The sequence below is a fragment of the Stegostoma tigrinum genome, chromosome 25 (assembly GCF_030684315.1).
Source record: "Stegostoma tigrinum isolate sSteTig4 chromosome 25, sSteTig4.hap1, whole genome shotgun sequence".
Lineage (NCBI taxonomy): Eukaryota > Metazoa > Chordata > Chondrichthyes > Orectolobiformes > Stegostomatidae > Stegostoma > Stegostoma tigrinum.
The window spans coordinates 11,521,305-11,533,494 of record NC_081378.1 but is presented as its reverse complement, the minus strand read 5'-3'; the positions used below and the strand labels follow the sequence as shown (position 1 = coordinate 11,533,494).

Below are 12,190 nucleotides of genomic sequence, written 5' to 3'. Positions count from 1 at the left end.
CTCTGGGTCTCACTGCTTACACACCTGCTATCACACTGGCACTGAAATTCATTCACTACACTGATGAAGGGTCTAGGCCTGAAACGTCAGCTTTTGTGCTCCTGAGATGCTGCTTGGCCTGCTGTGTTCATCCAGCTCCACACTTTGTTATCTTGGATTCTCCAGCATCTGCAGTTCCCATTATCACTCATTCATTCACTACACTGTCCATTTGTGTGATAGGTAGAATATCTGTTTGGCTCGATGGCAGTATCCTGTCAGCAGTGAATGCTACGCTGTAGCAGCATTAATGCAACTACATCCAGCCCTCATTCCCTACAAGGGATAGGAGCACAAACTCCCTGCAGGTAACGGGGGGGGGAAAGAGAAACATGGATACCACGCCTATGTACTGCAAATGGCCACACGATCTGTTTTGAGGACAATGGGAGGGGGAGAGAAAAGATGGAATCGGAACAGACAGGCCCACAAGTCACTAATCAGCAGATAATAACAAGGACTGATTGTAGCTTTATCTGTTTCCCAAATGCTTGAGAGCTGCCTTACCCTTCCAGGGTAATTTGAGATAGATTGAACATTTCTCAGGATCAAGAGTGACTCTTTGAGCCTTCCCTGAGTCCGCACAATGCGTAGCAGGAAATGATCTGATCAGGACAGGTATTATCTCAGGATGGTTTGATGTGCAGTATTCTAGCATCACAGTTGCTGAGTGAACAAATGGCCTGTGACCTGCTTATGAAGTTCCCGATAAGGCTGATGTTACAGTGAAGGAGATAATGGGAACTGCAGATGCTGGAGAATCCAAGATAACAAAGTGTGAAGCTGGATGAACACAGCTGGCCAAGCAGCATCTCAGGACTCCGACACTTCCGCCATCTACAATCCGACCCCACCACCCAAGATGTTTTTCCATCCCCACCCTTGTCTGCTTTCGGAGAGACCACTCTCTCCGTGACTCCCTTGTTGGCTCCACACTCCCCTCCAATCCCACCACACCTGGCACCTGCCCCTGCAACCGCAGGAAGTTCTACACTTGCCCCCACACCTCCTCCCTCATCCCCATCCCAGGCCCCCAGATGACTTTCCATATTAAGCAGAGGTTCACCTGCACATCTGCCAATGTGGTATACTGTATCCATTGTTCCCAGTGTGGCTTCCTCTACATTGGGGAAACCAAGCGGAGGCTTGGGGACCGCTTTGCAGAACACCTCCGCTCGGTTCGCAATAAACAACTGCACCTCCCAGTCGCAAACCATTTCAACTCCCCCTCCCATTCTTTAGACGACATATCCATCATGGGCCTCCTGCAGTGCCACAATGATGCCACCCAAAGGTTGCAGGAACAGCAACTCATATTCCGTTTGGGAACCCTGCAGCCCAATGGTATCAATGTGGACTTCACAAGCTTCAAAATCTCCCCTTCCCCCACAGCATCACACAACCAGCCCAGCTCATCCCCTCCCCCCACTGCATTCCAAAACCAGGCCAGCCTCTCTCTGCCTCCCTAACCTGTTCTTTCTCTCACCCATCCCTCCTCCCACCTCAAGCCGCACCTCCATTTCCTACCTACTAACCTCATCCCACCTCCTTGACCTGTCCGTCTTCCCTGGACTGACCTATCCCCTCCCTACCTCCCCACCTATACTCTCCTCTCCACCTATCTTCTTTTCTCTCCATCTTCGGTCTGCCTCCCCCTCTCTCCCTATTTATTCCAGAACCCTCTCCCCATCCCCCTCTCTGATGAAAGATCTAGGCCCGAAACGTCAGCTTTTGTGCTCCTGAGATGCTGCTTGGCCTGCTGTGTTGATCCAGCTTCACACTCTGTTATCTGTGATGTTACAGTGAAGGTGGGTTTGTTGTAAACAATGGTCGAGAGCCCCCAGTACAAATTAAGTAACAGCGTTGCGGTGAGAGTCGGTTCCACCTGCTTCAAACTCTTTCGCATCTTCAATATTATGACAGCTTCAGGTTATCGTGGCCTATATCTGTATTCCCAGTTTTCTGTACACCCTGAAAGTAATAGCTGCCATACATTCAGACACCTGTGAGGGGCACACTTGCATCATGTGGTTAAAATCACTAGTAGTATTGACATGACTGTGTTTGGATCATCCTCTGTTTACCTGGGTATGGGAGGAAACTTGTTTTCTGCTTCTGATATTCATGACTGATGAACTTTGTACACAGTAAGTGTTCTGTAGCAGAGTAAACATAACTGATGCTATCCTCAGTGATAATGGGAACTGCAGATGCTGGAGAATCCAAGATAATAAAGCGTGAGGCTGGATGAACACAGCAGGCCCAGCAGCATCTCACATCCTCAGTTGTTTCTCATTCACTGCTGAGGGTATCATGTTACTGCATGAAGCACACATGGGATTTGTACTCAGTAAGGAAATGCCTTGAAGCAAAGTACGTGTGAATAATACTTGCTGTTCAGAAGTGCAAAATATGTTGAACTCTGAGGTTTATTAATAGATGACACTAATGATAGGAAAATCATCTCTCACTGCAGCCCTCCAGTACCAACAAACCCAGTCTTAGCATCTTGGGGCAGGCTTTGGAAAGAGGACATTTGCATTTTGTAACATTCTTTATGATCCTGTGTTGCCTTTATGTACTTCTCACTGCTTCAATTCCTACGTTATAACAATGCGTGTGTGTATGTTCAACAAGGGCTGAACAATCAGTTTGTGAATGATTGTAGTGTTGAATATTGTGATGAACACTAGGCAGCGTTCTGGGGAGAACTCTCCTGTGCTTCTTGAATTATCTTCTGTTTTGATGAACAATGCACTGAATTATTTGAGTCGCAAGTTAAAGCATTAACTTACTTACACTACCCCTTATTTTGTGTTTTACATGCAGTGTTTGTGTCCATTGAGTTTCATTAGTTGACTGGAATCTCTGAGGGGCTCTTGCGGTGCAGTGGCACTGTCTTTGTCTCTGGGCCAGGAGGCCCAATTTCTAGTCCCACCCCCTTCAGAGAAGTGTTGTAACATCTCTGAGCAAGTTCATTCAAAGGTATCAACTGTATTCTGTGAAGGTGATCCTGATCACTTCTAACAACAGCTTCAGGGAAGCTACAGACAGTGACGTATCTGACCATTAACTTCATTAATATTGTTTCAAAACATTATACAGAAAGCAGCGCGCACAGTTGTGAGATTGCTGAATAAGATGTAAGACCCTCTTTCAGATGACGATTTTCTGTCATTAGTGCAGTCTGTTAATAAACCTAAACATTCTACATGTTTTGCACTTCTGAGCAGCAAGTACGATTCGCATGTACTTTACCTCAGGACATATCTGGGATTTGTGCTCAGTGAGGAGGTGCTTCATTGGGTAACATGATGTAAGAGTGACATCTGTAAAGGCAGGCACAGACTTGGAGACAGTAAAGCATTACTTGAGAACTTTATTCAAGCAAAACACCAGTGTAGATGCGGGGGAGGGGGATCCAAGACTCACTTGGGAGTTTGAGCACTCTTCAAATGCAATGGTAAGAAAGCACTTCTTTTAGACTATTGCACAAACAGGTTGATGCAACCTCAAAACTATATTAAATTCTAGCCACATCTGGCATGGGCAGTAAATCTAACAACACCACACTGTTTACTATCTGTGGTATATAGCGCTTACACTACCTCACTGGGGGCTGTTGTCCATTGAAACCTTTATCAAAAATAAATGTGCAGTTACCCATTGTGCCTTGCACTAACATCTGCAGACTAGTTTGTTTCCTGCCTGGAACATCCCGTAGCCTGTTAACTTGGGAACAATCCTCCATTTGGCTGCCTGTATCTGCAGCTGCAAGTAAGTGTTCCCTTATCTATACACTTGTCCCTCACAGATGTGAGGGAACTATACTTCTATAAGAAATATACACTTGTATCCTCTTTTCCCCCTTCACATGATACCGTCAGCAGTGAATGAGAAACAGCTGAGGGTAGCGTTAGTGAAAATTTAGAAACATCCTGAACAAAGAGCTCCCTGGGAATTGTGAGCAAGTAAGTATCCAAATTACCCATGGTACCTCTTCTTGAACAAAGGTCCTGAGTTACCTAGTCTCCTTTTCATCATTAATCTTGTGTTTTAAAAATAGGCGATTATGTTAACTTAAAATCTTGCTGTATTTAACTTTGTTAGACTTCGTGTCACTATCAGGGCATCAAGCAAAGTGTTGAACATGCAGCCACACACAAACGAACGTAGCTGTATTCTTGCGAGTACTGTTCAGTAGTCTAAAGGTCCAACATTCTCCAGTGTTATAACAACTTAGCCTTGAGTTCCGATTTTGATCTGGAGTGTTACTGTGACCAAGATGGTTTGTGTTTAAATCAGTTTTTCTTCTGTTTGTTGCAGTTGACTACCCTTTCTATCCTGTTTTAAAACAGCAGTGTAAAAAGAAATGCATTCATTTCCAATCTCTGTGCCTCAGGTCGATGCCAGGAACATTGACGGGAGCACTCCTCTCTGCGATGCCTGTGCTGCTGGGAACATTGAATGTGTGAAGTTACTGTTGAGCCATGGAGCAAAAGTGAACCCCATGCTGTTTGCAGCATCACCACTGCATGAGGCCTGTATGATCGGTAAGGTAAAAGAGTTGCAGGTTTTTTCTTGATTTTAATCAGTAATTCAGGTGTATTTCACACAACTGAGAAGGAGGGGACACTTTGCTTCGCACCTCTCAATAGCAATGATAATAGTTTGCCTTTTGTAGTGCCTTTGACAGGGTATCATATACACTGGTTTCCCTGTCAATGCAGCAGAATTGGAACTTACTGCTACTAATGTGCTGTCTCACTCAATGCCCAGTTAGTCACCCCTCGTCTACACGCCGCTTGCCCCTAACACCTCCATAGCCAGCTGGCCACTCCTGCCCCTGCCCCAACACCCAGCTTGTCACTTCTCCCTCCACACTTATCCCCTCCAGTGCCTCCCGCCCAACCCAGCTTGTCACCGCTCTGTCCACACACTCTCACCACTGTCCCCCCCAACCCAGCTTGTCACCGCTCTGTCCACACACTCTCACCACTGTCCCCCCCAACCCAGCCCAGCTTGTCACCGCTCTGTCCACACACTCTCACCACTGTCCCCCCCAACCCAGCCCAGCTTGTCACCGCTCTGTCCACACACTCTCACCACTGTCCCCCCCAACCCAGCCCAGCTTGTCACCGCTCTGTCCACACACTCTCACCACTGTCCCCCTCAACCCAGCCCAGCTTGTCACCGCTCTGTCCACACACTCTCACCACTGTCCCCCCCAACCCAGCCCAGCTTGTCACCGCTCTGTCCACACACTCTCACCACTGTCCCCCCCAACCCAGCTTGTCACCGCTCTGTCTACACACTCTCACCACCCACTCTCCCCTCCCCCCCCCCGCCCCCCCCACACCCATAAAGCATTTTGCTCGGGGAGCAGGGCAGTGAGTGAGGGAGCATGTGGGCAGTGATGATTTGAGGGTAGGGAACAGGGCGGACATGAGGGGCAGCAGGTAGGAAGTGAGTGGACTGGCAAATGAGATGGCACGTGGCAGCGAGACACCAGGAGTCGGGTGGCACTTGCTGTGTCAAAAACAGTGCTCCTTGTTATTTACCTGCTGCATCGCTGGCAGTGCCGGTCATGGGCACGGAGGCTGCAAGGGTGCTGAGTGCACCCCCTGTGGTGGGAGTAAGCATGGCAACGCATGCGGCCTCAGTGTCACAATGTGCTAAATGCTGTTGGACAACCAAGGGGAAGATAGGACAGATAAATGAATGCTTTCTTAAGGATGTAGGTTTGAAGGAGCCTGCCCCTAGAGGGGAGAGAGAGAGGGTGTGAGGGAGGGAATTCCAGGAATGCTTCACAGCAGCTGATGGAGCGATTTTAAAAGTTAGAATGTGGAGGTGGCCAGAATTGATGGAACACCGATTGTGGAGGGATGGGATGATGTTAGAAACAGCTGGCCTTATCTCCTGATTTTTTTTATGACAATGACATCCTTGTTCAAAACCATTATGCTGTGATTATTCAAATCCTGCCTGGATCTTTCCAAAGCAAGTTACAAGTCTGGTAGTTCCACTACTAGCCTGTGCTGTGGCATCCACATCTTCACTGAGACTTCTGTTTACTCTTTTTTTGGCTTTTAAAAATTCACTGGGAAGTGTTGAAGTTATCTGTGTTCTTTGTCATTAGCACAGAGGACAGGTCTCTGATTGTGGGAGCAATGTGGGAGACTGATGAATGCACTGGATGTCAGTGAGAGAGGCAGTACCACAATATAATTGTTCTCAATGATAGTGCGTGGTATGAGTTACTGTTCTCTGAGGCAGGCTGTGTCAGGACTGTGTGGTAGTGATTGTATCAGACTCTGTGTGTGGTACAGAGAGGGGCATGTTTGGAGAAAAGTCCGCCCTGAACACATGCAATTCTGCTATCGGCTCAAGACACGATGATACTGGGTGGAGGGTACCTAAAAACTGTGTATGTTTTCCATTCCTACAGCGTCCTCTGTTTGTTTGTGTTTCAGGGAGTGCAGCGTGCATGAAGCTGCTCATTGATGTCGGAGCAAATCTGGAGGCTTACGACTGCCACTTTGGGACCCCGTTACACGTGGCTTGTGCAAGACCGCACGTGGACTGTGCAAAGCTGCTGCTCAATGCAGGTATGTGTCTGCGATTGTTTTCCCGGAACTATAATGGAAGCAGTTCCTGTAGGCATGTAGGAAATTGAGAGATTCCTTTTGTGAATTTTGATGGCACTTAAGATGTCATACGCGCTTCCTGTTTTCACCCTCTTGTGTGTGGTTTATGTTCTCCCCGTGTCTGCCTGGGTTTCCTCCCAATGGACTGCAGGAGGATACTGCAGCAAAAGATGTGCAGGTTAGTTGGATTGGCCGAGCTAAATTATCCATAATGTCCAGAGATGTTTGAGCCAAGTGAATTAGCCATGGGAAATGCAGGTTTGGGTAGGGGGCTGGGTTTGGGCGTGATGCTCTTCATAGGGTCAGTGCGACTCGATGGGCTGAATGATCTCATCTGCACTATAGGGGTAGTATGATTCTAATTCAAATCAGCTACCTACTACTCTAGACTGGTGATATAATTCTTCCCTCAAAGTCTGTCTGTTCTCTGCGCCCATGTCCTTTTATGATCTATCTCCTCAAGAGTTGAGTTGTTGATTCTGATATTATAGACTATGACAAACTGCTTTGGGCCAGTTCACCAGCCCGAGGATGCCCGAGGTGCTATATGAATGCAAGCTTGTCCTTCTGCTTTAGAATGTGGTTGTTCTGTTTCAGGGGCGAATGTGAATAGTGCTAAACTCCATGAAACTGCACTTCACCTTGCAGCCAAGACAAAGAATGTGGATTTGATCAAAATGCTCATTGACTATGGAGCCAATGTTTATGCACAGGACAACAGAGGCAGGCTGCCTTTGGACTATACGCAATCCGGATCACCACCCTCAGCTTGTCTGCAGTATTACCAGAGTAAGAACACTTCGCGTAAAGAAACGATGTGGCATGGATTTGAAAATGATGACTCGATCCAGTGCTCAGTGTGAACCAAACCATACAGATCAGTGAGATCCCAAGAACTGATTTGGCCCGGGAGTGTTTTTTTAATCTTTCCATGGGCCTTGAACTCTTTATTTTTTGTGTTCATTGATGGGATGTGGGCGTTACTGGCCAGGCCAGCTTTTATTGACCATTGCTAATTGCCCAGAGGTCAGTTTAAGAATGAACCAAATTGCTGTGGGTCTGGAGTGGCATGTGAGCCAGACCAGGTGAGGACAGCAGACTTCTCTCCCTAAAGGTCATTTGTGAAAGCAGATGGATTTGAAAAGCAATTGATAATTTAATGGTCAGGGTCAGCTTTCAATTCCACACTTATCATTTGAATTGAAATTCCACCAGGTGCCTTAGTGGATTTGAGCTCATGCACCTATGGTCTTAGTCTGGGTCTCTATTAATCAAATGACATGACCAGACCGCACGCTCTGGGTGTGGTTTTTGTGTTCTTCCTCCTGTCTGCGTGGTTTTCCTCCGGGTGCTCCAGGTTCCTCCCGCAGCCCAAAGATGTGCAGGTTAGTTGGATTGGCCATGCTAAATTATCCATAGTGTCCAGAGATGTGTAGGCCAGGTGAATCGGCCATGGGAAATGCAGGATTGGGTAGGGGGTCTGGGTTTGGGTCTGATGCTCTTCAGAGTGTCAGTGCAGACTTGATGGGCTCAATGGTCATTTTCGCACTGTAAGGAGTAAACCAGCTGTCAGCCAGTATGTCACAGGCGCTCGAATCCTTCCCCCTCCAAAGCCAATATAAGATCCCAACCCTTTGGTTGAATCAGGGCTATACAAGTGCAGTGGTTATTGTAATATGTGAATATACTGCCACAGTGTGGCCAGTTGAGGGAAGACACAACCCTTGATCCCTTTAATTGGGTACCAGAAAATCCTAGGTGTTTAAAATTGTTTAGTATAATATCTGCCTTGTTTGGTCATTTTATGATTTGTTGGAAGTGAAATTTAATGAATAGGGTGCTGAGTTAGAACATGCAGTTTTCTTTAATCCAAAGAGCATAACATGCTGGATCCTGTTTGTCAACTCGTGTTCTTACCAAATATTGTGGATTTTGAGAGGATGGTGCATGTGTGTCCATCTGACTCTTAATTATTGTTCTTAATGTGTGTTTCTTTTAATTTCAGGAACGCCGTTGAGTTTATCACACCACTGCAGAATGGCTCTAAGGAAAGTTCTTGGCCCTCAGAGATTGCATGCGATTTACCAGTTAAACATTGCCCCAAAACTCATCAGCTATCTCTGCTATGAGTGAAGCTGTTTGAAACTCAGAATATTAATGGGCACTTGTGATGCATTGATTTAAATGCCCAATCGTCAGTTCTTATGAACACATTTAATACTCTTGCTTACACTTAATGCCAACAGAAGGCAGGAGACTGAGATTACATTAAAATGGACAGTAACCTCCAACATCTCCCTGCACATGCAAATAGTGACTCTCAGTATGAAGATTGAACTTTTCCTGATGGTAACAGAAAACACTGTTAACTCAGTTGCTCCCAGGGATAAATTTAAACCCTATATGTACAATTCACATATTTTTAAACTTGGCTCCATCGAAATCTCCATGTATTAGTACAGATTGTCTATTGACACCACTTGATCCATCAGTTCTGAGGAAGGGTCACCAGACTCGAAATGTTAACTCTGTTTTTCTCCTCCACAGATGCTGCCAGACCTGTTGAGCTTTTCCAGCAACTTTGTTTTTGTTCCTGATTTACAGCATCCGCAGTTCTTTTTGGTTTTTATTTAGTGTTCCCTGATTGAGTTGGAAACAAGGCAGGACTTGTCAGCAGAACTTGGAGCTATGTTTTCAACGGCAAACTAAGCTTGCTTAAAAAAAAACAAAGCAAATATAATCTATTTACAGAATCTACTTCAAATAAGTCTCTTGTAAACAGACCTCAGACCTAAACAGTTTAGGAGAATGAGGAGAGAATCTTCTAGAAACCTATAAAGTTCGAAGAGGACGAGACTGGGTAAACACAGATGACTTGGGGGTCCACAGATAGGGGTCACTGTTAAAGGCTATGGGGTAGGCTGTTGGACTGTGATGAGGTGAAATTTGTTTACCCAGAGAGTGGTGAACCTGTGGAGTTCTTTGCCAAAGAAAGTGATTGAGGCCAAAAGATTGGATGTTTTCAAGAAGGAATTAGCGATTAATGGGAAAGGGCAGAAAGTTGGAACAGAACACTGAGATGGATGACCAACAATGACCATTCTGAGTGGCAGAGCATGCAGAAGGGCTGAATGGCCTACTCCTATTATGTGTTCCTATGGAACACATGACTGAAACTACAGCGATTTGCCCAGTAAAAAGCGGGACGATTGTTTTTTTTCCAACAAATTGCAGTTAACTAAACAGATCAATGCAGATTGTGGCTCGACTGGTGAATCAATGAATGTGAGAATTCCGAAATTGGAAAATGTATTGTGCAATATTGCAGAAATATTTATTACAACCTTTGGTTGTAAGTTCTCTTACACCTCCCCTTACTTTGGTTAGAATCTTCTGGAATCTTCCATGGAAAATTTGGTGATGGTGAGTGAGGCACTTAACCAGGCTGAAGGTGAGCACTTTTCCATATTCCCAAATTAAATCCGGGGCAAGAACCTCCTGGGGAAAGTCTCTGCACCCATTGGTAATTGAAGCCTTTAAGTGGCCAGTTAATGCCCATTCGAGGTTTTCGTGCTGATGGCCCTGGTGTAAACCTCGTGGCAGGTGTAGGGCTTACTAAACAGATAGCACTACCATTGTATAGAGTGGGGAAGTGGGATGGTTTTGGGGTTTGATGCATGTGGAAGAGTGTGGGACACTGGAGTTGGTTCGGGGCAATAAGGTACATCGAGAGTGGGACAATGAGATTGCTTCACCAGTATGGACTTGTTGGAGGGCTGTCGGTGGTGTCTTTTGGTTTTAAAATCATGCACTAGAAGGTGGGTGTCACTCTCTTGGGCCAGCATTAATTGGCATCAGAAAGGGATGGTCATGTGCTCTGCTTCATGGTAACCTCAGCCAGCGCAGGAATTGCTCCCATGCTGTTGGCATCACATTGCATTATAAACCTGCCATCTGAAGTGCAAAAGGACGTTGTGAAAAACATCTTCTGAAGAAGGGTTTAGGCCTGAAACGTCAGCCTTCCTGCTCCCCTGATGCTGCTTGGCCTGCTGTGTTCATCCAGCTCTACACTTTGTTGTCTCTTGTAAAAACCCATCAGGTTCACCATCTCAGGTGGTGACATGGTCCCCTATTGGACTAGGTTTTTTTTTCTACTTTACTCCAGTTCTTTAAAGTTGAGTGAGTTTCACCGTTTACCATGGTCAGATTTGAACCTCTATCTGCAGACGTTAGTGTGAGGTTCTGGATGACTAGCCAGTGACATTACCACTGCGCTGTTGTCACCCCTTAAGCCCCCTTTTCCCAGCAGTCTGTTCGGTAAACTTAAAGGTCCAGCATCACAGCCAGACACTTTGACAGTTAATGACCTGAGTAATAGTTAACTTCAGAAGAACGCTCCAATTTTTAAATGGATACTTTCAGAAGATTCTGGGTGTAGGGGAACTGCCCAGTTATTCCCTGGCAATTCATTAAGAGCCTGCTACATTGGGAATTCTGCTGCTCTCTCATTCCCAGAAATGATTATCTGGCCATTGAAAATGTCAGGGCTCTCTGCTATGATACAGGCGGTAATCCAGGGTTGAAGGAACATTGAAATTTTCTGAAAAGTTTACATTTTGATAAATGTTAAAACCGACAAGCTTTCTGTTTTGTTATTTCCTGCCTTTTCTCGGCACCAGGCAAGGTGTAGCTAAGTTAGGCCATGTCTTACCAAGGGAGTGCTGCCTTTGTATCTTCAGATGCTCGTCATCTGCTTAGGCTGGCTCTGTTGCTATCACTGTATGTGCAATATACCTTTTTAAGACACATGCTCAACATGTCATCACCATATCATAGCATGTGACCTGATGGTAGAAAGTTCTCAGTCTCCATCTTACTGGATCCACTCGCAGCATGACACACTGAAGGGATTGTGCTAGTTTTTAACTGAAATGCTTAGCACTAGCCTAGACATGAAAGCGTCTATGATTGTAATATATGTAGATACCAATGGCTGTAATAAATGTCTATTGAATCTTTGAGTATGAAGTTGCTTGTGTCTACTTCTTTATACTCCAGACACTAACATAAAATATCACTTCTTCAGGTACAAACACCCAACTGAAGGTAAAAACCCTTGCGATGTATCTGTGGCAAATCAGATGAAACACATGAGGAGCAAAACCAGAAATTGCTGGAGAAGGTCAGGCAGCACCTGTAGAGAGAACTGAGTTAATGTTTTGAGTCCAGTGACTCTCCTTCTGAAGATGGTGCCAGACCTGCGTTTCTGTTTGATTTCCAGCATCTGCAGTTCTTTGTTTTCCTTTTCTAATGTAAGGAGAATGGATGTAGTAGTGAGATGGTGGTATTTACCACAGTGTTAATGACTTCACTCCATGTAAAAGAGACTGAAGAAAGAATGGTGTAGGCTGTACTCCAGAGATGTACATTGGACAGTAGTGTTATGACCAATAATGTAAGTAAAGAATTCATAGAAATTGAGTTGGTCAGCAGTCACTTCAGGG

General features: G+C 45.5%; 1 protein-coding gene across 1 annotated transcript in view; it reads left to right on the top strand.

Moving 5' to 3' along the window:
• LOC125463395 (ankyrin repeat and SOCS box protein 13-like) overlaps positions 1–11,928 on the top strand; it is a 31,099-nt gene extending 19,171 nt beyond the window's left edge. The window contains exons 3-6 of the mRNA XM_059654479.1: positions 4,442–4,592; positions 6,513–6,647; positions 7,284–7,475; positions 8,692–11,928. Coding sequence (XP_059510462.1) covers positions 4,442–4,592; positions 6,513–6,647; positions 7,284–7,475; positions 8,692–8,819 — 606 coding nt within the window. The 3' untranslated portion in view covers positions 8,820–11,928. The remainder of the gene's footprint in view (positions 1–4,441; positions 4,593–6,512; positions 6,648–7,283; positions 7,476–8,691) is intronic.
• Positions 11,929–12,190: the final 262 nt, after the last annotated feature.